This window comes from Pezoporus flaviventris, unplaced genomic scaffold (assembly GCF_033815535.1).
Source record: "Pezoporus flaviventris isolate CSIRO_AGI_PZ_B2104156 unplaced genomic scaffold, CSIRO_AGI_Pfla_v1 ptg000002l, whole genome shotgun sequence".
Classification (NCBI taxonomy): domain Eukaryota; kingdom Metazoa; phylum Chordata; class Aves; order Psittaciformes; family Psittacidae; genus Pezoporus; species Pezoporus flaviventris.
Window position 1 is genome coordinate 61,662,317 of NW_026892550.1, and position 24,036 is coordinate 61,686,352.

The 24,036-nt window shown below is 39.3% G+C and overlaps 2 protein-coding genes across 12 annotated transcripts in view; one reads left to right on the forward strand and one right to left on the reverse strand.

Annotated features, from left to right (window-relative positions):
• The window catches only part of SLC10A7 (solute carrier family 10 member 7), a 143,457-nt gene that overhangs the window by 112,307 nt on the left and 7,114 nt on the right, over positions 1-24,036 (forward strand). For 8 of the 11 annotated variants that reach the window (XM_061441185.1, XM_061441191.1, XM_061441178.1 and 5 more), the window contains 3 exons: positions 1,556-1,721; positions 5,508-5,559; positions 7,095-7,168. In XM_061441185.1, the coding sequence (XP_061297169.1) occupies positions 1,556-1,721; positions 5,508-5,559; positions 7,095-7,168 (292 nt within the window). Of the gene's footprint in view, positions 1-1,555; positions 1,722-5,507; positions 5,560-7,094; positions 7,169-8,132; positions 8,265-24,036 lie in introns of those variants that run through there. The other 3 variants (XM_061441199.1, XR_009741263.1, XR_009741262.1) reach the window with 3 other exon arrangements.
• Positions 1-24,036, reverse strand: part of LSM6 (LSM6 homolog, U6 small nuclear RNA and mRNA degradation associated) — a 64,473-nt gene that overhangs the window by 1,777 nt on the left and 38,660 nt on the right. The gene's annotated exons all lie outside the window — the stretch shown is intronic.

Consider the following 24,036-nt stretch of genomic DNA (forward strand, 5'->3'; position numbering starts at 1 on the left):
CTTTCAGAAGTTTGGCCATATATCCCGAGTCGTGTTCTCTCTTTAACATCTGGCAAGTGTGAAATTTTAAAGTTGAGTGTTTTCACTGGGGTGCTGAGCATTCCCTTACGTGGTTTCCAGTAAATCTATTCTTTTTCATCATCGGGAAGCTTGGCAGTCCTGGGAGGAAAGTGCTGGTCTTTAGCCTGCTTAGCTTTGCGTGAACCCCATGTGCCAGATTTTTAGTATGTGCCCTGCCATGTGGTTGAAGAAGTCTGTTTGCTGTGATGACTGGTATAGCTGCTTCCAGGACTTCCCTATTGAGAGACTTGCAAACAAGTTGGGAAGGCAGAAAGGAAAACTGACAGCTGTGAGGTCAGTCCCACAGCTTTGGCAGCTAGTGTGTGAAAAGGTCCTGTGGTAGCACTGGTGATGGTACTTTGCTATTAATCTTGAATACCTCTAAAATGTTATGTATTATTAAACCAATCACGGTGATGTTTATTAATGGTACCGCTATGGGAAAGTAACAAGACACCTTTAGAGCCCTCTGGTAGAAGTATTTCAGGATCTTATACTATTATTGCTGAAAGGGCATGGTAACAGAGAACATCATGAGGTCTCAGGAGAAATTAGGCAAGATAATGTGATTGCTGAAAAATTAACACAAGTTGCAGATGTCTGATAAAAGCTTTAAAAAGTTTTTTCAAACCGTATAAAGTAAAGAGAAAAGCTAAAAGCAACTCCCCAGGCAGGACCAAAATAGATGCATTGTATCTACTGAGGCTTAGTCCTGTAGTATTTGGCATAATTTGAAAGTAGTGGTTACTTTAAAATTTATAGTTGTTTCTAAAAAATTCTTGAAAAACAACTTCAGATCCTGTTTTCTGAAAGTGCAAAAGTTCTACTAAGTACAGTAGATTTCCTTGTTTTCATGTGTTAATTCTGGTATTCTAAAAGTGTGCAAATGGCATTTGTCTTTGGATTTACAAAAACTCAAGATATTCAGAGTCTGAATTATTTAAACTCCCACAACACATGCACTTTTGCTTTTCAAGCTTGAGTTATAATTTAATTAAAAACTTCTGGTGCATTGCTAGCTATTTAAATATTAAAATGTTCCATGGATCACTTTCGATTATCTACCATCATGAAATTCCTGAAGATGTCAGATTTTTAAGATTCCCAAAGTTGCACTTGGAATTGTCTGTTGATGCAAAGGGGACTGTGATAATTACATACATCCATTAGTATCAGCAGAGGAGATAAACTTTGGGGAGGCTTAATGGGCATGTCTCAGTGACAGCTAGCAAAGAACATTTGGCATGATTAAGGATGGATTTGAATGTACTTGAAAATATACTCTCATTATGGACGCCCAGTGGAAGTTGCACTACAAATGTTAAATTCCCCAGAAGAAAAGTTGTGTGGCAGGGAAGCTTTGAAATCCACTGCGGCCGTCATCCAAATTACTCTCCTCTCTTTGTGTCTTTCCGCTGTCAGATTCACTTTGTGATGCCCAACTTGGCTCCCTGCATCTTTGAAAAGAGGCAACCTGTTGTTTTCTGTGTTTCAGATTGTCCGAAGATACATCAAGGACTGGCTTGAAAGGAAGAAGCCTCCATTTGGTGCAATCAGCAGTTGCGTGCTCCTGATGATCATCTACACAACATTCTGTGATACTTTCGCCAATCCAAATATTGACCTTGATAAATTTAGCTTGATTATAATAGTGTTCATAAGTAAGTTCAACCTTAAAGCATATCTTTTATCTGTGTTTCAGGTGTATAATGAGCTATATATACTAGAAAGGGTAGCACTGCAGGGGTACTGGCATGGGGCTAGAGCTTGTACTTTTAATGCCCCTAGTAAATTAGATTAACAGCCTTCTTAGGGGCTGGATACTTCTAGGGGATTGAGTAAGCATTTAGAGAGGGATAAACCCTGCTGTTCGTGTGGGGGGGGATTGTTCAGTGGTACTACCATTCTCAGGGGGCATGGTACTACTTTCCAGGTGTTTACAACTGTTCTGTTTTGGCTTCTTTGTTATTAAGCAGCCATAAATGCCCAGATGTTGCATTCCAATCAGAAAGGAAATATTTGGGTTTGTGCTGTTACTCAAAAGCACTGTGATAACTTTTAAATTGTTCTTCCATACCATATTATGGTTAGACCAGATGATCCTTGAGGTCCCTTTCCAACATGTTATTCTGTGAGGCTATGATTATAAATGTAGAAACTAGCTGGGAGTTTGCATGTGTTGATATATTTCTGTGGACAAATGCATTTCTTGCGGAGTTTGTTTTAGAAGCACTCTAGTCATCCAGCCTTGAATAACATGCACATGAGAATAGACTGCTGGTATCCTTGCCATCAGTTAAAAATACACTTGCAGATCACTACCTCCCGGAGAAAGGCAGGGGTATACAGTCACTGTCTCCTCTCCCAGTAGGGAATTCCCATCTTGCTTCAGACTGTCCAGAGACAGGAGTTTCAATTTGCTTGGGGGAGAGGTAACTACAGTATACTACAGTATAAATCACATCTCATACACTCAAAAGCTGTCAGATTTCACAAAATCAATGTATCATCTACCTTGTCGGAGCAATCCCAGACACAGCTACAGGTTGGCCAGAGAAGAGATTCAGAGCAGCCCTGCGGAGAAGGACTTGGGGGTGTTGGTTGATGAGAAAATGAACATGGGCTGGCAGTGTGCGCTTGCAGCCCAGAAAGCCAACCGTATCCTGGGCTGCATCAAAAGGAGCGTGACCAGCAGGTCGAAGGAGGTGATCCTGCCCCTCTACTCTGCTCTTGTGAGACCTCACCTGGAGTATTGTGTGCAGTTCTGGTGTCCTCAACATAAAAAGGACATGGAACTGTTGGAACAAGTCCAGAGAAGGGCCACGAGGATGATCAGGGGACTGGAGCACCTCCTATATGAAGACAGGCTGAGGAAGTTGGGGCTGTTCAGCCTGGAGAAGAGAAGGCTGCGTGGAGACCTCATAGCAGCTTTCCAGTATCTGAAGGGGGGCCTATAGGGATGCTGGGGAGGGACTCTTCATTAGAGACTGTAGTGATAGGACAAGGGGCAATGGGTTAAAACTTTAACAGGGGAAGTTTAGCTTGGATATAAGAAGGAAATTCTTTCCTGTTAGGGTGGTGAGGCACTGGAATGGGTTGCCCAGGGAGGTTGTGAATGCTCCATCCCTGGCAGTGTTCAAGACCAGGTTGGACAAGGCCTTGGGTGATATGATTTAGCATAAGGTGTCCCTGCCCACGGCAGGGGGGTTAGAACTAGATGATCTTAAGATCCTTTCCAACCCTAACTATTCTATGATTCTATGAAGTGTGTGTATGTGCACGTTTCTGTCTAATAAAAATAATGTACCTTCTACAACTCTAACTTCTGCTCAAGTAGGAAATTTGCCCCTGTCATTTGTGGATCAGTTCTTATTCTATCCCAATTGTGGCAGTGTTCTGGATTATGAAATGCTACACGTGTGTAAAATACTACATGGAATTGTAAATGGTACTGTATAAATACTTTATTCTGAAAGCAAAGCAGAAGAAAGCTATGCTAAGGAGATTTTTACAAAATGAAGAAAATAACTTGTTTGCATAGGCTCCTGAGAGGGGCCACATCCCAGGTGCACTTACATCAGTGCAGAGTTGTCAGCAAAAAAAAAAGAGGGATATGGAAATTTTCAACTCTGACTTCACATGCAGAGGAGCTCAGAATGAAGTAATTTTATGTTACTGTACTGGCTGCTCCTTTGGAAAAAATGCTCTTTTTCAGTTAAAAAGGAATGTTCTGCCTTGAACAGTTGGTGTAGAGTGGTTGCGCTTCCATTGCCTTTCTGGTCCTTTCTTTTGTTTCTCTGCAAGACAACTCTGCATTTGTGCTATGAGTTATTATATATACTATTTGCAGTGCAATACACTGAAAATCAGTCTGTATACATTTTCATTGCCAGTGTGCATAACTCGAGTTTCCTAGTAAGAATATTAATGTAAGCATTGAAACTGCTTGGAACTTACTAGACATTTGTTTTTTTCTCAACTATTTGTAAGACAGAGAAAACAAGGAAGTTGTGAACATGAATTTGCACATTTTATTCTAGAAAAAGTTCTGTATTGCCATTGGATGTGTGTTATACCAGGATGCGAAATTAGCACGAGGAGTTTGAGATGAAACTGCATTTATGATTCTGCTGGTTAATGTTTTTATGTAATTTTTATGTTAATATTCTAGCCACAGAAAAATATGCACAGGGGATAATTGGTAGCAACACATGCTTATTGCTTTACAGAATTATACATATTAAGGGATTTTTTTTTACATGCATATTAAATTAATGTACTTAGTTGTAGAAAAATTGTAATTCATGAACGATGGATTGCTTCATGGGGGAAGAATTAAATGCATGCTGAGGTGACATTTACACATCCTAGGAAATGTATGTAAGAGAATGGAAAATGTCACTGGTAATAGCTAATATCCCTGCCATGTTCCCCAGTTGTAAACTGGGGTCAGAATCAAATGTATTGTCTTAGCTTGCACTACCCTGTGGGACACATTAGCCTTATTGCATTCACGAGTTTTGTAAGGAAAAGGGAGAGGACCCACCTCAGATGGGCTGTAAGCAAAAGCCCTTCTCCCATAACCTGCAAACACCCTGGAAAGGTCTGTGTAGGTCTCAGGGTTTCTCCTCCAGCTCTGTGGGGAGTTCCTGCACTGTGGCGTGATGCTCTGTCTCTGCAGTTCCAGCAGCTACTCACATCACAGTGGGGAAGCCACCAGCTTCTCCCTGGTCCCCACATCTCTGCAGACCAAGCATGGGCTCTGTGCATCCCACAATGTCTGTGGATGTCAGGAGAGCTGGCAGAGAGGAGAGCTCCCCTCAGGATGCTCAAAAACTATCCACACTTACAAAGCTGGCTGAGCATGAATGAAAGCTGCTTTATCTGATGTACACTGGCCAGTCCAGGAATTAGCCTTTGTCTCAGAATGAAAACAGCTATGATGATCTTCCCTTCATTGTGATAATTCATTGGGAGATTAATATACCCAGCATGTGAGAATAGTTATTGTAATCAGATCACGCTTACACACTGTACTTTCTCCTGTTAAATGGAAAGGAGGTAAATTTAAATACTTGGCCACCAGAGCATGTCTGAGAGATTTTATTGTGTCAACACAATAAGCAAAACGAGTGCAAACAGATGTGCAGCATGCAGGGGCAATCTTTCCTGCTATTCATTGTGTCAAGAAATATTGGATCAGACGAGTTACCTCAGGAAGAACTTGTGTAGCCCCAGTATTAGCTAGCTTCCTTGGATGTAACGATATGTATTGTTCTTCCAGACAGTATTTAAAGGTTACCTGTAATTGAGTTTCTTTGGCCTTGGTTCTGTCTAGCTTATGACCTGCTGTATGGGGGCAGAAGGCATGTACACAGCAATTGCAGAGATTTAAGTGATCTTTACTTCTGTGATCTAAGTCTCATTTTAATGTGTTTCTCTTTCAGTATTTTCCATTCAGATGAACTTCATGTTTTTGACTTTCCTCTTCTCCACAAGGTAATTGAATGTGCTGAATCAGAACCCTTTGAGTATTTGTTTTGTGTGATATCTTTGGTTTGGGTGATACAGTTTATGCAAATGTGTAAGGGCAGGTTTCTGAATAGGGGTGACCTCATTTTGGTATTTCATATTGTCCTCACTGCATTTCCTCTGTTAGAGTTTCATAGGCTAAGAGAGCAGGACCTGAATTCTGTCCTTTCTTGTGTGTTAATTACAGAGTTGTTAAATCTCAATCAATCACTGCTATACCTCATCCACTGAAAAAAATGGATTTGCACAGATGTCACTGAAGGTATAATTTGCCCTGCAGACATGCTGATGACATATGAGAGAGAGAACTCAGTTTGACTTTATGCATCTCAAGATACATTTGCTGGGCTGGCAATTCACTCTTCTCTGTATATGTCAAATTTGTTATGTTTATATGGTGATTCTTAAAAGACAGTTGTCCTGAACTCATGTTTGGTGGAGCTATTTTTTTTTTTAATTTTCAGTGTCAACTGGGAAGAACAGTTGTACGTTCACTTCTCAAAAAAGTACCATGAGAATGGTGTTAGCCAATGGCTAATAAATGCATCACTTGAGCTGATCAGTTCATCCACCACTGTCCTCTCACTTAGGCTTACTGGAGTATTTTTCTTAGCAGCACTCTGCTGAGTGGGAAGTGCTGCAATACAGCAGACTCCAGAGATACGCTTTGTATAAATTATACAATATCTGTAATGGACAATCACAAAGAAGGGTGCAGTGTCTTAGAGCTACTTATGCTTTTTTAGTTCCACAAGAAAATTTCTGTGTGACAAGATCACACTCTGACCTTGGGAGGCATTTTTAAATAACTTTTTAACTGCTAAACCTAACCTGGGGGGAAGATGATATGTCCTAACAGTGAAATGTAAAATGCATTAAGTAATAACCAACTCACTATGGAAAATATTTAGAATCTCTTAAAATGATCCCTAAGTTGGGCCAAAGAGTGAGCTATTGGCCAGTCACACACCTCTCTCTCTCTGTGTAAATTTTACACCCTTCCTGGCCTTACTCCCAGTGTGTAATCCCTTAGATGCATTTTTTCTCTGAAGCAGAAGATAATTACTAAGGAGTACTCATAGTGTAGACTGGATATATGATCTCACTTAAGCATTTTGTTAACATTACATATGAGGAAAAGAAATTGTAGATCATTCTTTTTTCTTTTTATAGAGGCAAGCTGGCCACTACTCTGGTACAGCACTTTTAAGAAGTAACCTTGGCTGCAATAAAGTTGTCCTCTACATACCATGTGTTCGAATTTCCTCTCCTTCACGTGGCAGCATATTCATTAGAGAGTTTGCCACAACTGAAAAACAATTCTGCTTAAATAAAAAGTAATCAAACACTACTGTTCATTTTTGTGTAGAATTATTTCTGTCACTAGGCCTGATCAAAATGATGTGAACATGCATATAGATCCTCAAAGCAATATATTCGAACGATGATGTTTTAAGAAGGTTTTTGCTATCAGAGGTTATTAAAACTCTTTCTTTTTCTAGGAATAACTCTAGTTTCACACCAGCAGACACAGTGGCTATCATTTTCTGTTCCACACACAAATCGCTCACCTTGGGTAAGTCAGGAGAAAAGCTTTTGAGCAAAACAACAGTAACATGCATACCTTGCTGTGTTTAAAAATAATGTTGTTGGTTGCTGGCTTTTCTGCTTAAATGGGTTTGGTTTCAGTGTGACAAGTAATGATACAAGTATGATACTAAACATAGGATGATATTCTTGGACAGATAAAATAAATGCTTATTACAGGGCAGACAGTATGGTCTTCTCAACTGAGATTTTGGTGGTTATACAGTAAGAGCATCTTGTTTATGGAAAGATGGACTTTTCTTTCTAGTTTGGGGGGATTTGGGGGTTTTTTGGTCATTTTTTTTTTTTTTTTGTGGTTGGTTGGTTGGTTGTTTTTTCCCCTGTTCTTTGGCCTAATCCGGTATTGATAAAGTTTTAGGTTTGTTACTGGAAAAATTCTAAGGTCTCACAGTAAAATCTTACACCTAAAGGCTGGGATGTACAAGTGAAAATGAAAATGTAGTGTATTCAGAAACCACAAATAGTCAATACTGTCTTTTGCTTAACATGAGCAAAATGTGTGTGTTTAAGTCTGCAGATATTCTGGATAGTTTTATTTATTAGATTTCATTTATCACAACATCATTGGAATACTTGTCACTTATGACTCCTTAGTGATAATAAGATGTTCTGATGGAAATTCACAAAATACTGCTAAATCAGTTATACTTACAGGCACTTGCTACTGCCTCATCCATTATGTTCAGTCAGTGAAATGACAAGAATATTTTCTTATTGGTTTTCAAAATATGAAAACATGCATTTGACAAAGCATATGTGACTGAATATATGCCTTTTCAAGACTGTATCCATCAAAGAGAATTATTTGCTAGTGTCAATAACAAAGGTAAGAACTCAGTCTGGAATAGGGGAAGAACAAGTCGGGACTTAGGTGAGATGTTTTCCAAGTCAGTTTGATATAGTGAAACTTATCTCAGGGTTCTTTGCTTCAGCCAGGCCTGTGCTGCAGAACTGTTAGCAAGTGGCCTTGAAAGTCTGCGGGAAGTGAAAGAGTTCCTGGAAGACAAGAAAAAAGCAAACATAATGCCTCTTTTTCACAATGGAGGCAAGGAGGGGACAAGGAATTATAGATCAGTGCGTTTAACTTAATTTTGTAGAAAACTACTGAAACAAATAAATTATTTTAACAGTGTAAGAAGAAACAAGTAACAGTCCCATAGATTTGTCAAACGTATATCATACCAAACTAACCTGACCTCATTTCACATAAGGTCCTGTGGGTTGCAGAGAAGTAGTAAAAGTTTTATTGCTTGAACACGTTATGGCTTTTGACGTTGGCATGATGGTTTGGGCTCCACAATTCAAAAATTATGTGGACCAACTGGAAAGAGATCGGGGAGAGTGCTGAGGATGATCATAGATCTCAAAAATGGAACCCCAGAGAAAGGTTGAAACAATGGTGATTGCTGTGAGAAGATAGGTGAAATACAGTAGTGACTTTCAAATGCATGGAAGGTTGATGCAAAGAAGGTGAAAAGTAATTGTTTCACAGTGGACTTTGAAAACGGAAGGATTTTGTTACAATGAGGGAAACCCATCTAATGTAAAACAGTTTAGCTTTAGAACATGTTGCCTATTGATGACTTGAATCTCCTGTCATTGTAGATAAGCCTCACACAAGAATTAGCTAGTTGATCCTGCCTTGGAGCAGAACATAGATAGAATGACATTAGGTCTTTTTCAGCCAGATGTTCTATGAAACTGAAGCTTCAACTAATAAATAAGCCTGTATTCAGGAGGACAGTTACACCTGTATTTATAGAATGAAACATTACACATAGGTCATAACAAACTACTGTACTTGCTATTTGGAGCTGTGTGTGAACCTAGGACACAACTGTGATAAATACAGAAAAGAAGCTGGTTGTACTTAACAGCACAAATGTGTAAGTCTTCCTTGCCTGGTGAAAACAGGTTTATATGCATTCTGTTGAATACTTCTGCAGCTTGCTGTGACACTAAGACGATAAGCACAAAGCCTTTTTTTAAAATATTTAAGTCCTAGAGAGGCTTGCCATCACCCAGAAGAAGGGACTCTGTGTCTTCTACTCACTCTACCAAGCCCTGTCATGCAGCCTTTCTTTACCTGCACCCTATACACACAGCTGAATTGGCTCACCTTTCTTCTGCTCATATACTCTCCTTTTAATATTTTATTTTTTCCTTTAGAAGAATCTAGTTTGAGTTCCCTAACTTGCTTGACTTTCTGGCTCACTTTTTTCTGTTTTCAAATTACTGCTCTCATTAGCACAGCCCAGTGAGTCAGGCTTTTTAATTTGCATCTTTCTTTGCCCAAGCACACCAACAAAACTGCTTTGGCCACCTTGACTACAAGGACTCGTACAGCTTTTCCCCAACCATAAATACTTTTACCCTTCTAATACAGATGTCTCATGAATAAGTGTGAAAGTTGAAACGGGTAAGTGGTGGAATACAGTATTGTGTGACTGCTTCTCAGCTACTGATTGTTCTGTTTGTCAGCTTCAGGACAGACTGATTTACTTAATCCTTGAAGAGCTGGTGTTTCATAGAAAGAAGTTTACCTCCTAGGAAGCTGGTCACATGATGTAATTTGTGCTTAAGCTTTACACTTTTGCAGTGCCTTTCCTTACTGCTTAGGACCTGTGTTGAGATCACTGGGTTGTTGGGACCTGTGCTCCCCTTGCTGTATTCCATCTCTGGGGCTCAGCTTTGTCGAGGTTTCTTTGAAGCTCCCAGGCTTGTCTTGCCATGAGGCCAGCAGCAGCTTATCCTGAATTGAGCACCAGTCCTAATGGGGAAATGCTCTTTTTGGCAGTGCCTGGGAGCCCATCTTTGGTAAGCCTTAGGGCCTTGCTGCTCTTATGTGCACCCCTACAGTGCATGCACTATGTAGGTGTGCCTCCTGTGTATCAGTTCCAAGCTGGCTTTTTTGAAACTGCTGGTATTCTACTCTCTTTGATATTAGTACCAGGTCCAGATAAAATAGAGCTGATAAACATTTCTATGCAAACAGGGAGCTGTAGTGCATTGAGGAATGCCCCCGAGCTGGTGATGTAAACAGGAATGTTAACCAGAGTAGCTGTCATTTATTCCTTCACTGAAGGTGGAAGCAAAGTAGATCTAATTTGTTTTCAAGTATCAGCCATTTCTGAATGACAACTAGATCTATCTACAGCACAGTATTGTCCACCCTGATCTTAGCAGAAACAAGGACAGATGCAGGTATTTTGGCCATTACTCTTTTGTTGTTCTGTCATATTACTATTTGTCCATATGAACATATGTTCATATTTGTCTACTATATAAACCATGCAACGAGAAATCTTCACTTGTGGCAGAGAGAGCTTTTCCCTCTCCTTCTGTCATTACAATGCCTGAAAGCAAGAGCTAAGGGTCTGATTTCACATTCATTATGGAGCTCTGCTTTGTTTGGCTTCAAGATTCTGGTGGTAGTGTATAAATGACCGACCCCCCAACACTTGTTCTTTCACTTTGAAACTGATTTCTCTCAGCTTGGCAGGTGAAGCTCCAAATAGGTATGTCTGGCCCATTCCCTGGGGAGCTTAGAATAGCACCAGCTAAAGCGGAAGAAGAGCTGACAGCTTTAAAGCTTCAGAAGTGGTAATAGGAGAGGCATGAGAAGACTTTTGTAAGTCACTTTCTCCCACACCATATTATGAAACCAACTAATTCCCATGCAGTGCATGCTCATGAGGCCAACTGCCACTTCTACTGTTGAATCCATGAATAAGTGCTTGCTCTGCACAGAGATGAGTGCTGTTCCCATATGTTGCATTTTATTTTGTAGACACAACAGTTGACACACTTTTTTGTCTCAAAGATCAGAGTGCGGGGTATGTTTGTGTAAGGACAAATTACACAGGGTAGGTGCCTTTGTGTTTCTTAGGAACACAAGCTGATATTTCTGCATAGAAGTGGGTGCTTTGGCAGGTTTTTTTAATACAATACATCACATATGCAGAAAAACTAATGTTTATTTGTATTTCACTCAATGACTGAAACAGGATATAAAGTTACAAGGAGTGAAGATAAATATAGTATTCACAATGCCCTCTGGCATATTCACCCACACTTTGTTCTTTTTCTCTCCTTCTCCCTACTCACATATATGCACAGTACATGTGAGCACACACATATGCGGACATTTGATGCATGGCTTTTATTAGTGCATTTGCCATTGATTGATTAGTACTTAGTATTAGTACTTCTTCTATTGATTGATTGCAGATGAAGTGACTATTTGACCTTTAATTATGAGCCTTGCTATTGAAAATGACATTGAGCTATGGCTTCACATAATCCATCTGGAAAGCCCGACATGATGCCATTCCCTGGAGTTCATTCAGTGAGAAGAGAAGAGGCCTCAAGGAAGTGCAAAGCTATCAGTGTGGTTTATCTAAAAAAAATACCGCAGTTGTTGCTTGCACTCACACAAAAGTTGCAGCCAAGTCCAGAACAGTATTCTGTTTTTTTGCAGAGAAATTGCTAGCCAGAAGTTACAACTCCAGAAGTAAAATGCAGGATTGTAAAAAAAAAAATTTCCACTTTATCAGCAGAAAATGGAGTACTGCTACCTAGTTTGGCTACCACAAGTGCAAATGTTAATACTGTGGCTATGATGAACAGCAGATTAGTAAAAAAAAAAAAAAAAAAAAATAAAAGGAAACAAACCCAAAATAACTGCATCTTGTAATAAAACCAGGGTGTTGTTTATGATGCAGAGTGCATTTTTCCTCATTTGGATTTATCAGCGTAGCATTTCTTTCAGCATGGTATTCTTAAAGTAATGCAATCAAAATTTCTAGAATTAATTTTGCAAATAAAAGGCAAAGTGCTAATTTTATTTTGTAATGTTTTCATTTCATTCAAATCTATTTTTTAAATACTCAGCTTTTTACTGCACAAGTCAGGAACCAGTATTCTGTACTTGAACAATTCTTAAAAGCCTGCTGTAATGCTCAAGCACAGTCACAGACACCACAATTGTCTGTGAGCAGATTGTCTAGGCTATGGATTAATCAGCCCATGCCTTCCCCCAAGTTCCCCAGCTGCACAATGTGACAGAGTGCATCGTGCTCACATATAGCTCCAATCTGCTCATAGCTATCTATAGTTTACTCATGTTCTCTACAGATATCCCCTTACAAGATTTTTCAGAGATAAATAATGTATTCGCACAGCCTAAACCACTGTTGTTTAATATTAGCTGGGGTTTTGCTTCATCTGTTTTTTCCTACATCCAAACTCTATGAAATGCTGTACTAATCCAGCCCAGGCTCTTACTGTGTGGTGACAATTGCCTTTTTCCTTTAGTCAGGAAAATGCCAAAATGTTCTAACTTGTGTTAAAATAAGGTAGATAATTTTAATTTTTAAAAGAGAAGCATCTCTTAATAATTCTGTAATAGAAAGTAAGACGGTAAAATCAGGTGCATTGCCCTAGGTGAGTGTACAGGCTATACTAATCCTGGCTAATTGCTCTCACAAAGTTTCCAATAAAGACTTTTGATACTTTTGAAATTTTTCTGAGTGTTGAACAGGAGGTATTACTCCTGGCATCATAGCATACTTCTTGGTGTTATTAGTCCTTGAATTTGTGTATTTTCTTACCTGTTACTGACTTTAACTCTCATTTCTTCCCTCTGTGTCCAGTAGCATGATGTGAAAGTGATCTGTCTGTTCCTCTGCCTAGAATTAGTAGGGCACAAGGGAGGAATATGCTTGAAAGTCTTAAGTGTCTTGTGGAGGCTGTGTCTAGGTCAGTATGTACCCCTCACTACTGTCAAAGAGTTAGAAACTCTCTCCCATTCCTGCTTCTGCAATCTATGGGGACTTAACCCTTCAATGGGTTTTGATATGGTATTTCTTTGGGCCAAAATGAAAGGTTTTTCTCGTCTTTTCAGTCTTTTGCCTAGCATTTGTTTGGAAGGAGCAAATGGGCTTTTTCCTCAGCTCTGTAATTCCCCTTCTCTTAGACCTCTCCCTGTCTCTGGAAAACAAGAACAGAGGGATTTGTGTTACATGAGATGATAGCAGGGAGAGCAGAATCACCTGGATCTGCTGCACTTCTCTCATGCTAACATCTTTTTTTGTAGCCCAACTTGAGGGTAGATGGATTGCCTTTTCTAGCTCAGCAGTCCTCTAGAACGAATGTTTGGTTCCTACCAAACAATATTATCATTCAGGTTATTACCATGTAATTGGCATGTCTTTGTTGTCAGTGGACCCCAAAGAATATGTGGGAAATGCTGCTATTTCCAGCACAGCTGCCATATCAGAATATTAGCAAAATGAAATATAGACTGAAGATTTCTGTCATTAGGAATAATATGAATGTTTGCACAGACATTTCTCAAATACTAAGGCCACCACTCACTTGAGGGGGTTATCTCTGCAAGAAGTCAGACTGACTGTTTTGAATAGGCTGTGGTTGCTGGGATGTCTCTGCCAGAGCATCTTTCTTATTCTCCCTTGCTACTCATATACGTGGCTGGGCCAGCACCCCTTGTTTATCTCTTTCAGACCAGAGTATCCCTAGGGGATATACTTTCAGGAAGGAAATACGCTGCAAACCAATCTGAAAGTAGGAAATGGCATAGTCCAGTGAGTTATAGTGGCTTTTGGAGACAGAGTTTTTATAATCACAAGATTCACCATATAGCATCTCTAATCTACCACAGTTTACTCAATTTTGTCCTTTCTGTGATTCCAGAAGGGGAAATACTAGTGTAAATTAGGGAATCTCCTTTCCTTTCTGACCTGAAACATATGTTTCTTTGATTAGACTTAGAATGTAGCAAGAAATTCTGTACCAGCTCCCAGGGCTTCCTTTTCATCTGTATAGCTTTTTTATTAATATTTAGAAAGTTTGCCTCCAGCAGTACTAAAATGTGCATCAGAGGACAACAGTTGTTTGCTGTGTTTGAACTGAAGAATCTCACCCAGGAGATCTCATTCACTTGAAGTTTACATCTCTCAATCTCAACTTGCAGAAAGAGATCGATGAATAACAATTATCATTTCAGAGTTGCACCTCTCCAATTATTTATTTGGTTGTGTGTCTTCCCAGATGTACATGTAATTGGATCAGACACTAAAAACCAGATTGCAGGTTTTTAATGACAGCAAGCTCATACCTCTTTATAATAAAGAAAAAAATAAACACACATACCCATCTGTAAAATGATAATGACACAAGAGCTCTCCCTCCCCACCAAAAACAGTTAAAGTTAATTTATCTGCTTTAAGAAACCACACTATATTCAGCAGACACCTGACAGGTTACCCTTGAAAAGATCCACGTTTGGACATGACTCAAGATATATTTTTTTTACCTCAAGCTGGCAGAGGCTACAAGTGTCACCCTGGCAAGTATTGAAGATGATGTTGGGTGTCTCTGAGAGAGTTGCATCTACATTTGCTGCTCTCAGTGCATCTTCTGGCAGCCAGTCTGAGCTGCTGACTCCAGACACTTCTAAAATAGTGGGTGCAAAGATGTGAAAAATCAACAGCAGCAGCAAAAGTTAGAAATCCCCTACTGCAGAATAGCCTTGGGAATCTGAGAGAGCCTCATCTAAAAGCTGCCTATGACCATTGGCAAATGCATAACCCTTATCCATACAGTTCTAGAGTAGGAAATAGTATCCCTCAGTTATTCTAGGTAGTGAGCTGTTTTCTCAAAATGCCTTCCCAAATGTCTGGAGCACTGAAGTCTGGCTACATGTATTCTCTTGGCCACTGAAATCTGATGAAGACAGAGTTAAAAGAAAAATTATGCTAGTATTCCTAACTTTTTTTTTTTTTAATAAAAATAAGTGTTTTCTTGTTTCACCATTTATAATGAATTTGTGTATCATATTTTCATTTGAAACAAGGTTTCAGGAGGAAAACAGGTTTACAAAAATCTATTAAAAGATAGCATGAAACAGTTTGGAGCATAATCCTTTCCTGCTCATGTTTACAAATATAATAAGAACAATTATAAAACATGTTTATAATGACTTTTTATTAATATGTGTAAACAAAATTCACATTTAATGCTGAGAAATCTTAGCTTCAGCTATTTGTGGAAAGGGCACTAATGTTCAAAGAAATAATCAAATTAATCAAATCTCAGCTTTGTGGTTTTAGGACATTGGTCAATCTCTTTGTCCAGAATTCCTTTCATTAGTAGGTCTAACCTGTTAAGCCTTTAAAAAGTGTTGGTTACAAGAATTACAGAGAAGAGAATGAGTGCTTAAATTCCTTTCATTTAAACTTCATAGCTTAGATATTGCTAGTGAATTACAAGGAACAATTTATCCTGTGCCTTGAGTATGTTATGTGTATGAAGAGTGACCTGACAAGCCATTGAAGTGTGAGGATCGGCTTACAGCTTTGCTGTGCCCACATTGTGGTGCCAAATTAAAGATAAGTCACACATAAAATATGACTTATGGTGGTTCAGTTCATTCTTGAATTCCCTGTTACCTAATTGCTACTACCAGATTGTCAGACAGGTGGAGTCTAAGGCACTAGTCTTCAGTTGTTGGTGTTAAATGTTTCATTGTTAGCAGCTGGTAAGATTGCCTGTGTTGTTCATTGAACATCACTTCCAATCTAAATGCACCCGTTGAAAACCCAGAAATAGCCAAACTGTACTTTTTACTTAAAACTTTGATAGTATCAAGATGTGCTGCATCCTACTAACTGCACTTAAATTACTGATTTCTGTGATGGGTATAGTGAGCCAGTTACACAAAGAATGAGTAAAAACATTCCAATCATATTAGGTTTTCTTCTTCTTCTTTTTTTTTTATTCTGGTTAGAGTTACAGCAAAAGAAATATCTTATTTCTCATTTGTTTCTTTCTTCCTCTCTTTCTTTACTTAAATATTAGACCAGTCTAGTCCTTTACAACCTAGTGTGGGGCTCAGCGAAATTCTTGCATTCTAGCATAATTACAATATGTGACCATATCACTCTGATTCAGTACAAAGACTTCCCAATAATTCGTACTGGAAGGGCTTGTTGAATATTCTGATAAATCATTTTTCTTTCCCAAGGAGAGAGGGGTGAAAGTGAGAATTACTTTGAAGATCAGGATCCATGCAGAGCTCCAAACTGAACTAGGATGGTGCTCCATTTTGCAGTTTCCTCCTGTAGCTCTTCCAGACTCCCTTAATGTCTCACCAGTCCCTTGTAAAGCTTCCCCCTCAGATACTTGGTTTTTACCAGTTTGTGAGCCTGGTTTTTGCTTTCCATTACACTTATCATTGACGTGACATATGAAAACATAGTGAAAAAATTGCTTTTTTTTCCCCCTGAGAATATTTTAAGCATAAGTCTTCATACAGCATATATGTCAGCAAAAAGGCAAGGGTTATGTGGTCTCAAATGCAACAAACACTGCACAATCTTCCCAACCAGAGACCAAGTGTCATATCACCTGGAGACAGCTGTGGTTGTGCTGATGGATGATCTCTTCATATCTACTTGCAAAAGTTATATTTCCATGGTAACACTAGGCCTTATCATCGAGGTGTGATGGAACCAAAAATGCCACAAACCATTTTACTTCTGTAAACTATTGTCTAGCTACTGCAGATGAAATCTTACTGTGGCGCTGTTATTTTCTTCTGGACAAGAGAGTAGAAAAAGTTGTCAATTACTTTTCTCAGCCTTCATTCCTTTGCAAAGTGACTGTAAGGTCTAGGTTATTTTGGCTAAGGGCAAAAGAAATCTGAGTTACAGCTGGAGTGGGGCTGGAAAAGGACTGTCAGATTATCCTCTAAGGAATTTTCCAGCTGGGGAAGAACTTGGTTCTTGGTTTTGGCTCAGCTTCAAGTATTCTGTTCTCCCCCAATGAAAGGTGATTTCATATTATGTCAGAAGATGCTTTCTTCAGCTGAAATGGAAATACTCAGCAGCAAGCAAGTATTTGTGTTGTCAGGTACCGTTCAGCTATTCCCATTCCTGAAAAAAAACTGGTCCTAAAGGAAAAGCATTTAACTTGAGTTCAGTACACACTTTGGAGAGGGCATGCATGCAGGAAAAAGAATCTTTAACCAGTTAATTTGTCAAAAGCATTTTCTCCTATTGTGATCTCAGTATGTCATAACAGTCTGAACAAGGGCAAGAAACATTTGCCCAACTAGTCTTCACTGAGGATAGGCATAGTATATGTACTTTTATCTCCTCAAAATTAGCCATAGCAATGTGATTTGCCTGGGAAGAAACAGGAAAACCCTTAAGAAAGTTTTCAAAACAGGAGATTAGCAGCATCTTGTCATTCTGGTAGCCACCTGTATGAACAACCTTTTTCTAATCTGGATTTTGCTCAGATCTTGCACCCTTACCCACCATGCAGTCACTCAGCCCATTTGGCACTGCCTTTGCAGGGATAAGCACAGAAAAAAAAACGCTCTGGTAGCTTAGGAGGGGTTTAATGTAATATATGCTCCTCTTTACAGGTCTTCTTTCCATTGAAAAAAAAAATAAAATAGCTATTTGACCTACTAATGTTCCCCTCACATCAAGTCCTAAGAGTATCCTTCAGAAAGAGGACTGTGGAGAATGTCACAGAAGCTACCATCATACACTTGATTCAGTTTTGCATATTGCACTTGAAAATTACAGCAACTGAAATGTATAGACAAGTAGAAGAGAGAACTGAAAATCCAGAGGCTAAGGCTTTTCACTGCTTTGTGAGGGTGGTTTGGCATTCTGAATCCTCAGCGCCTGGTTGTTCCATAGCCCTAGTGATGACCTCTTTGTTTTGTCCCAAACCTCTTTTCCTAAGAAGTAAATGCTGCAGTGTTTTGTGATTTGGAATGTGTTTCAGTAATGAAAGCAATAAAGTTTTAGGATAATTTGTTTGTTATGAAGACATTGAAGGGGAAAAACCTATACAGTGAAGTATATAAGTAGAGCATCTAGCAATAATTCTGCTTTGGTGTGAGAGATAATGGCCGATGTTTCAGTGGTAATAAAAATGTTCTATTAAGTTCTCTGAACCCATTGCAATATGATAGAAAACAGCAGATGATAAAACAGTGCTTTAAGGGGAGCTTACACATTCAGCAAGCATAAAATAAACATATTAAAATAGAAAGAAAACCCACCCTGATTTCCAGTACTTATTGTTTTATCACTTCCGTCATGGGTATAGGATAAAAGAAAACTCTTACTTGCTTGTTAGAAGAAGAAAGCTCCTACTTGAAGTTCTTACTTGGCAGATGTCAGTTGAAAGCTCTGCTATGGAATGTGCTGCAATGTCAAATTCTGTTGGGTAATTTTAGACAAATGTGTCATGTGTGACATGGAAATATGGCATGCTGTACATTAGTGATTTCCCAAGTGTTTGGATCAGGTAGTAATGTGCTCAGAAAGTGCTCTTTATCTCTCAACACTGTGTACTGGTATAGCAGTGGGGAAAGGCTTTTGGTAGAAATTACTTTAGTCAGAAAAAGAATCCATTTACAATATGTGCCTTCTAACATCTTTCAGACAATGCATTGTATTAAAGAGGCATTTTTTGATTAATGTTTTATAAACATTTTTCAGCATGACAGCTTAAAGTCCCTGTAAAATTGTAAATGCGTGCATAGTGCTCACTTCCATAAAGTCAAATGCCATCTCATAAAGTCTAGTTGGATCCTGTCAGTGACAGTGACACAGAATCAGTACCTTGGAGCATTAAAATTAATTTGCTTCATTTATATTACTGCAGTGATAGCTAGATGAAAAGAGTCCTATATTTAAATTCTCTTAAAAATACCTTCACATCTTTTAGGATTTTTTATTATTATTATTTTACAGTTAACTAAATGTAGTGAAGTGCAGCATAGTATTTTCATGGGCCTTTTAAGAAGGTGACTACAAAATGTGAAAGTAGCAGAGGGGAAAGGCGAAGATATGGGAGGTTACACTGGCTACAAAGCTGGAGGATGGATAAATAGCTTTGAGTTGTGCAGGCTAGTAGAGAAACAGTAGCTTTTGACTAGGGCTGATAAAACACAGCCTTGGAGGCAAGCTGGAATACCCTGGAGCAGTGGAGAGCAAACAGGACTTTCCTATACCAGACTGTAAGAGCAATCTTTTCACTCTTCCTTGCTGTTGTTGAAGGTCACGACGAACAGCTTTTCTCTTAGTAGCTTTTCCTCAGGTTTGCAAAGTTATTACATGAAATGGGCAGAGTGAGGACACAAAAAGGGAGAAAAATTAAATGTACTCCATACCACACTGCCTAACTCACTTCTCTCAGTTGCACAGGGACTATGATTTTACTGCCCACTGGGCTTAGTGGAACTGAGTGATTTTAGTGGAAGTGCCCAAAATTTACGCTGCTGCAAGTAAGCAGAAGCAAAGGTCTTGCGAAGCAAAACCAAGCAGGCTAGAAGCATGGAAGTGGGGAAGAGGAGGAAAAAGGAGGAAGAGAGAAATGCAAACAGAAAAAGAGCCCCTGAATACCGGAGCCAAAGAGCAAGGAGGAAGATGGGAACACAGGGGAGCACTGGTAGGAGAAGTAAAGCCAAGCAAAGGAGAAATGGTAAATTCAGGGTAAAAAGCTGAGAATACTAATTATCTTGCTTGTAAGAGATATCTGTGGGATGAACTCAGTGCTCCCTTCCTTCTGCTACAGCTCTCTGTAGTCCTGGTCAGGTGAGATGCTATTTCCTAACCCAGCTGGGTACCACACTTCCTTTCTTTGGGGGAGGATGGGATACAACCCTGACTTGCACTTTTCACAGTGTTTGGTCAGCTCTGATCCAGGAGCTGGATACATATTCATGCAATAAGGGTATTTAAAAGACTTTGGCAACTCAAGTTTGTTATGCCTCTACTTGGAGCGAAGCTGTCCGAGTTGCTACCAAACCACAGAGGAGCACTTTGTCATTCAGCACTCATGACAGGTAGTGAGTGAGGGTCTTTGGCTTGAACCAAGCTGCTGAAAGCCTGAAATAAACCTTCATAAACCCCAGTAACATGAATGGGGTTTTGTGGCATGAGCCTTCAGAGCATGACAGCAATCTTAAAACGTAACAGAAAGATTGTGTATAAACTGATAATGCTAGTGTTCCTCTTCCAGTATCAAGACAAAGACCCACAGAAGTCAGTCCATTACCCTGAAATACAGATAAGCATGATTAATGGCTCTGTGAAAACAAAATGAAAAATCCTTGCAAGCATTATTTTTCATACGTGTGAATGCTGCTTTAATGCACCAGGTGACAGATAAATACCCTAGTAATTGGGGGGGGGAGGGGGAGGGGGGAATGGGGTGTAGAAGCTGATGTATACTTTGAGGAAACTTAAGACTAAGACAGTGGACTGGGGTTTAATATACGTGATTTGTTGCTGTGTAAAAAAAAAATTAGGAAAACAGGAGTGGACAATCAGAAATAAAAATAGCCATAACCATTTTGCTTAGCATTTTCCTTCCTTGCTATCTATCTGAAAGATAGAAACTTGTCTCACTTTACCAGTTTTGTTATAGCCACACCTGTTCATGACACTGCTGTTTTACTCAGTGCTGCTGTTATGGCTTCTCTTAGTGCATGCTGAAAATGCTTTAGGGGCTAAGATTCAGCATACAGCATCAGCCCAAGCATTAGAATGTTACTTTTCTTTCTTTAGCTGGAATTTGGTTTTCACTTTGCTTGGTTTTGGTTTATGTGTATAAACAATATGTAGTTTGTTTGTGGTTTTGTTTTGAGATTTTTTTTTTGTAAGAAAGGGAAGAGTAACTATTAAAATGTTTTTCCTAATTAGGAATTTGCATGAGCTTTGTGTGTTTGGAAAACATTAGCAGTCGTACTGAGGCTTGCAGTTACTGTGCACTGCTACAAAAATGTTTGCTGTTTTGTTTAGCTTTGTGTCAATATTACTGACACAAGCATTTGTGACTGTATTCTCTGGATCTCTGTCATGAAATATTTTCTCAGACAGCTGCATACTGGCAAAGTTGGAATTATAAAAATCAGAAGTGTATTAAAAGGCAACAGGGCTTTTTATTTCCAATGAAATAATGCAGAAATGATTATTATTTCTTCTTTTCACCAGTTAGTTTTTTTCTGGTAAATAACAGGCACTTTAATTGCACATTAGTAGTTTACAGGAGCCTATTGTTGTGACATGTATTTAAACATGCTGTGAATTAAGAATCTCTTTCCAACCAGTGATCTAATTACATTGTCACACTAATTATAGTATTTTGTATTTATATTTGACAACTTTAATTTTCTTTTCCTGCTTTACTGAAATAGCTTTCCTCTAGAGGACTTACCTTTTAGGCTCAATTTTTTCATCTTTCAGAAAATATACAGTAATTTAAAGCATGTCTCAGCCACGTTGGATCCATTCTGTTCACGTCTCTGCTGTTAGTTTTCTGTGTGATCTTAGGCTAGTCATTTTAGTGTTCTCTGATTCTCTGTAGGAGTCCTGTTCAGCTTACTAAAGTGGTTTTGGATCTATGGATGAAATTGCACTACCAAAACCCCAGGTACTGTCTTAGGAACATAAATATAGCATGTTCATAGGTTGGGGCTCTAGTTTATTCTTCTGTGGTTAGAGAATAGAAAAGGATGCGTAAGGGCCAAGTTGTTGCCTGGAAACAGGCAATAAAACCCTTATCTGTTTACAAAAACAGTTTGATGGGTATATGAAGTAAATATACTCCTTAATATAATGCAAATGCCCATTTAATTTCTATCCAAATACTGTTTATTTCAAGCCCCAGAAATCAGTGTTAATAATAAACAACCCTATTCTGTGATAGGTCCATGATGTTCTTTTGAAGGTAATTATAATATTCAAATTAGCATGCAAGCCTTTATTTGATCTTTCCCTGGTAATAGCCATGTAGGTAAAGGCAGCTAGTATGGGGATGAGATTGTTAGTGGTAAATGTGATAAAGCTAATCAAAATAATGGCAAGAAATGGTGCTGCGGAAATATCATGAAGATTTCAGCAAGCCTAGGCATGCCAGAAATGGTGAGGCACTGGTGGCATGGTAATATTCAACAAAAACCCTGTTTCCTTACATAAGGGGGAGACAACTTTTATTAAGGCACACCTAAAAAAAATGTTGGAAATGGGAATTTATCCAAGACATACAGAAAAGTTTGCCCAAGCATGGCTGCTTTGGCTGATCTGAAATATCTGCTAATAGAGGAATAGAGGGCATGTGGCACAAAGCTTTTTGTCATTGCTGAGAAAGGAGACACACAACGAGCTCTTTAAAAACTATAGCCTGCTTTGGTGCAAGGGTGATGGTGGCAGAAGATTCCTAGAATGACATTTAAGATGAGAGAGAAAATAAGGTATGTTGTCAGGGGGCTGCTGTGGAATCACAGCTGCTCTTGTTGGCAAACTATGCAAATGCCTGGTCAGAGATGGTTGCAAGTTTTGGCCACATATGTGAGTTGTAGAGCATGGTAGCAGAGTTCCAAGGTTTAAACAGGTAATTTTGAACATGTCCTGGGTTCAGCAGTAGCAGTCATGTTTCTCCTCCTTGGTAGCTGGTGCAGTGCAGTGTTTTGACTTTCGGCTCGGGAACAGAGCTGATAGAGATGTTTTGGTTTGGCCAAGGACTTTGTGAGCCTCATGCTCTGCCAGGGAGGAGGGGAAGCCAGGAGGAAGCAGAGACAGGACACCTGACCCAGACTGACCAAAGAGGTATTCCATACCACAGCACGTCATGCCCAGGAGGTAACTGGGAGTTAGCCAGAAGGGCTGGGGAAACTGCAGGGTTGGAGGAGGTATCGGTTGGTGCTTGGTCAGGCTGAGGGGGGGCAAGTTATCGGTCGGCTGATGCTGAGGTGTTGTATTCTCTTCCCTTGTTATCTCCTCTATCATTATTATCATTGGTGGTAGCAGTAGTGATTTGTGTTATACCTTAGTTACTAAACTGTTCTTATCTCAACCCGTGGGAGTTGCATTCTTTTCGATTCTCCTCTCCGTCCCTCCGGGAGCAGGGGGAGGGCACGAAAGGGGGGGAAGTGAGTGAACGAATTACCTGACTGGGTTTAAACCACGACAGAACAATATCGTGTTCAAAGTAAACATAATCAATTTATTTACTGCAAAACTTAATCAAATTTAATTTTACATATCACATGATCAAGTGGGAGAATTATGCATGGAGATGTCTAACACAATTAGCAGTGTTTAGTGCAAATTCAAGCTCTTAGGAAAAATGTCCCATCTCTAGCTTGTAATACTCACTTCTTCCGGTATGTAGCAACTTCTGTACTCCAGCTGCTCCCTAACTCTTCATAGGCATGATCGCTTTATATTGCTCACTCTGTTCACTAAACTTTTTCTCTTTCATGCTGTATCTCTTCTTAAACACATAGGTAGAGCAGAGAGTTTTGTTCTCTAACACCTAAGCACTGACCTGCAGAGTACTTGACTCTACCCTGTGACTGCATGAATTGGTCAGAGCAGGGAAAGCTGTCATTTGGGTACTCACCAACTGGCAGGGAGAAAACTGGCCAGAAAAGCACAATCCTTCTCCAGTGGTGAACAGGCTGAAGAAAGGATACAAGCAGGAGTCAGGCAGGTTGGATGGAGGACAATTGCGAAAATACAGAACAGAGCACAGTGAAAGAAAGTAGTAAATAAGCAGGACACAAGTGTGCTCAGCAACTGAACAGTCATGGTATAGCAGAATCTATTTTCTATCAAGTCTTCAGCAGGAGTTTGACAGCATTAGCTTAATTAGATCTTTTATGGCATTCTGCTACTCCTTCCTTAATGCCACAGAACTTTCTCTGCCAGGTATTCTTTTTTTTTTTGCTCACGTTCTTGCTGGTTTGTTTGTGTTGGGGTTTTTTTACATAAAACTTCTGAG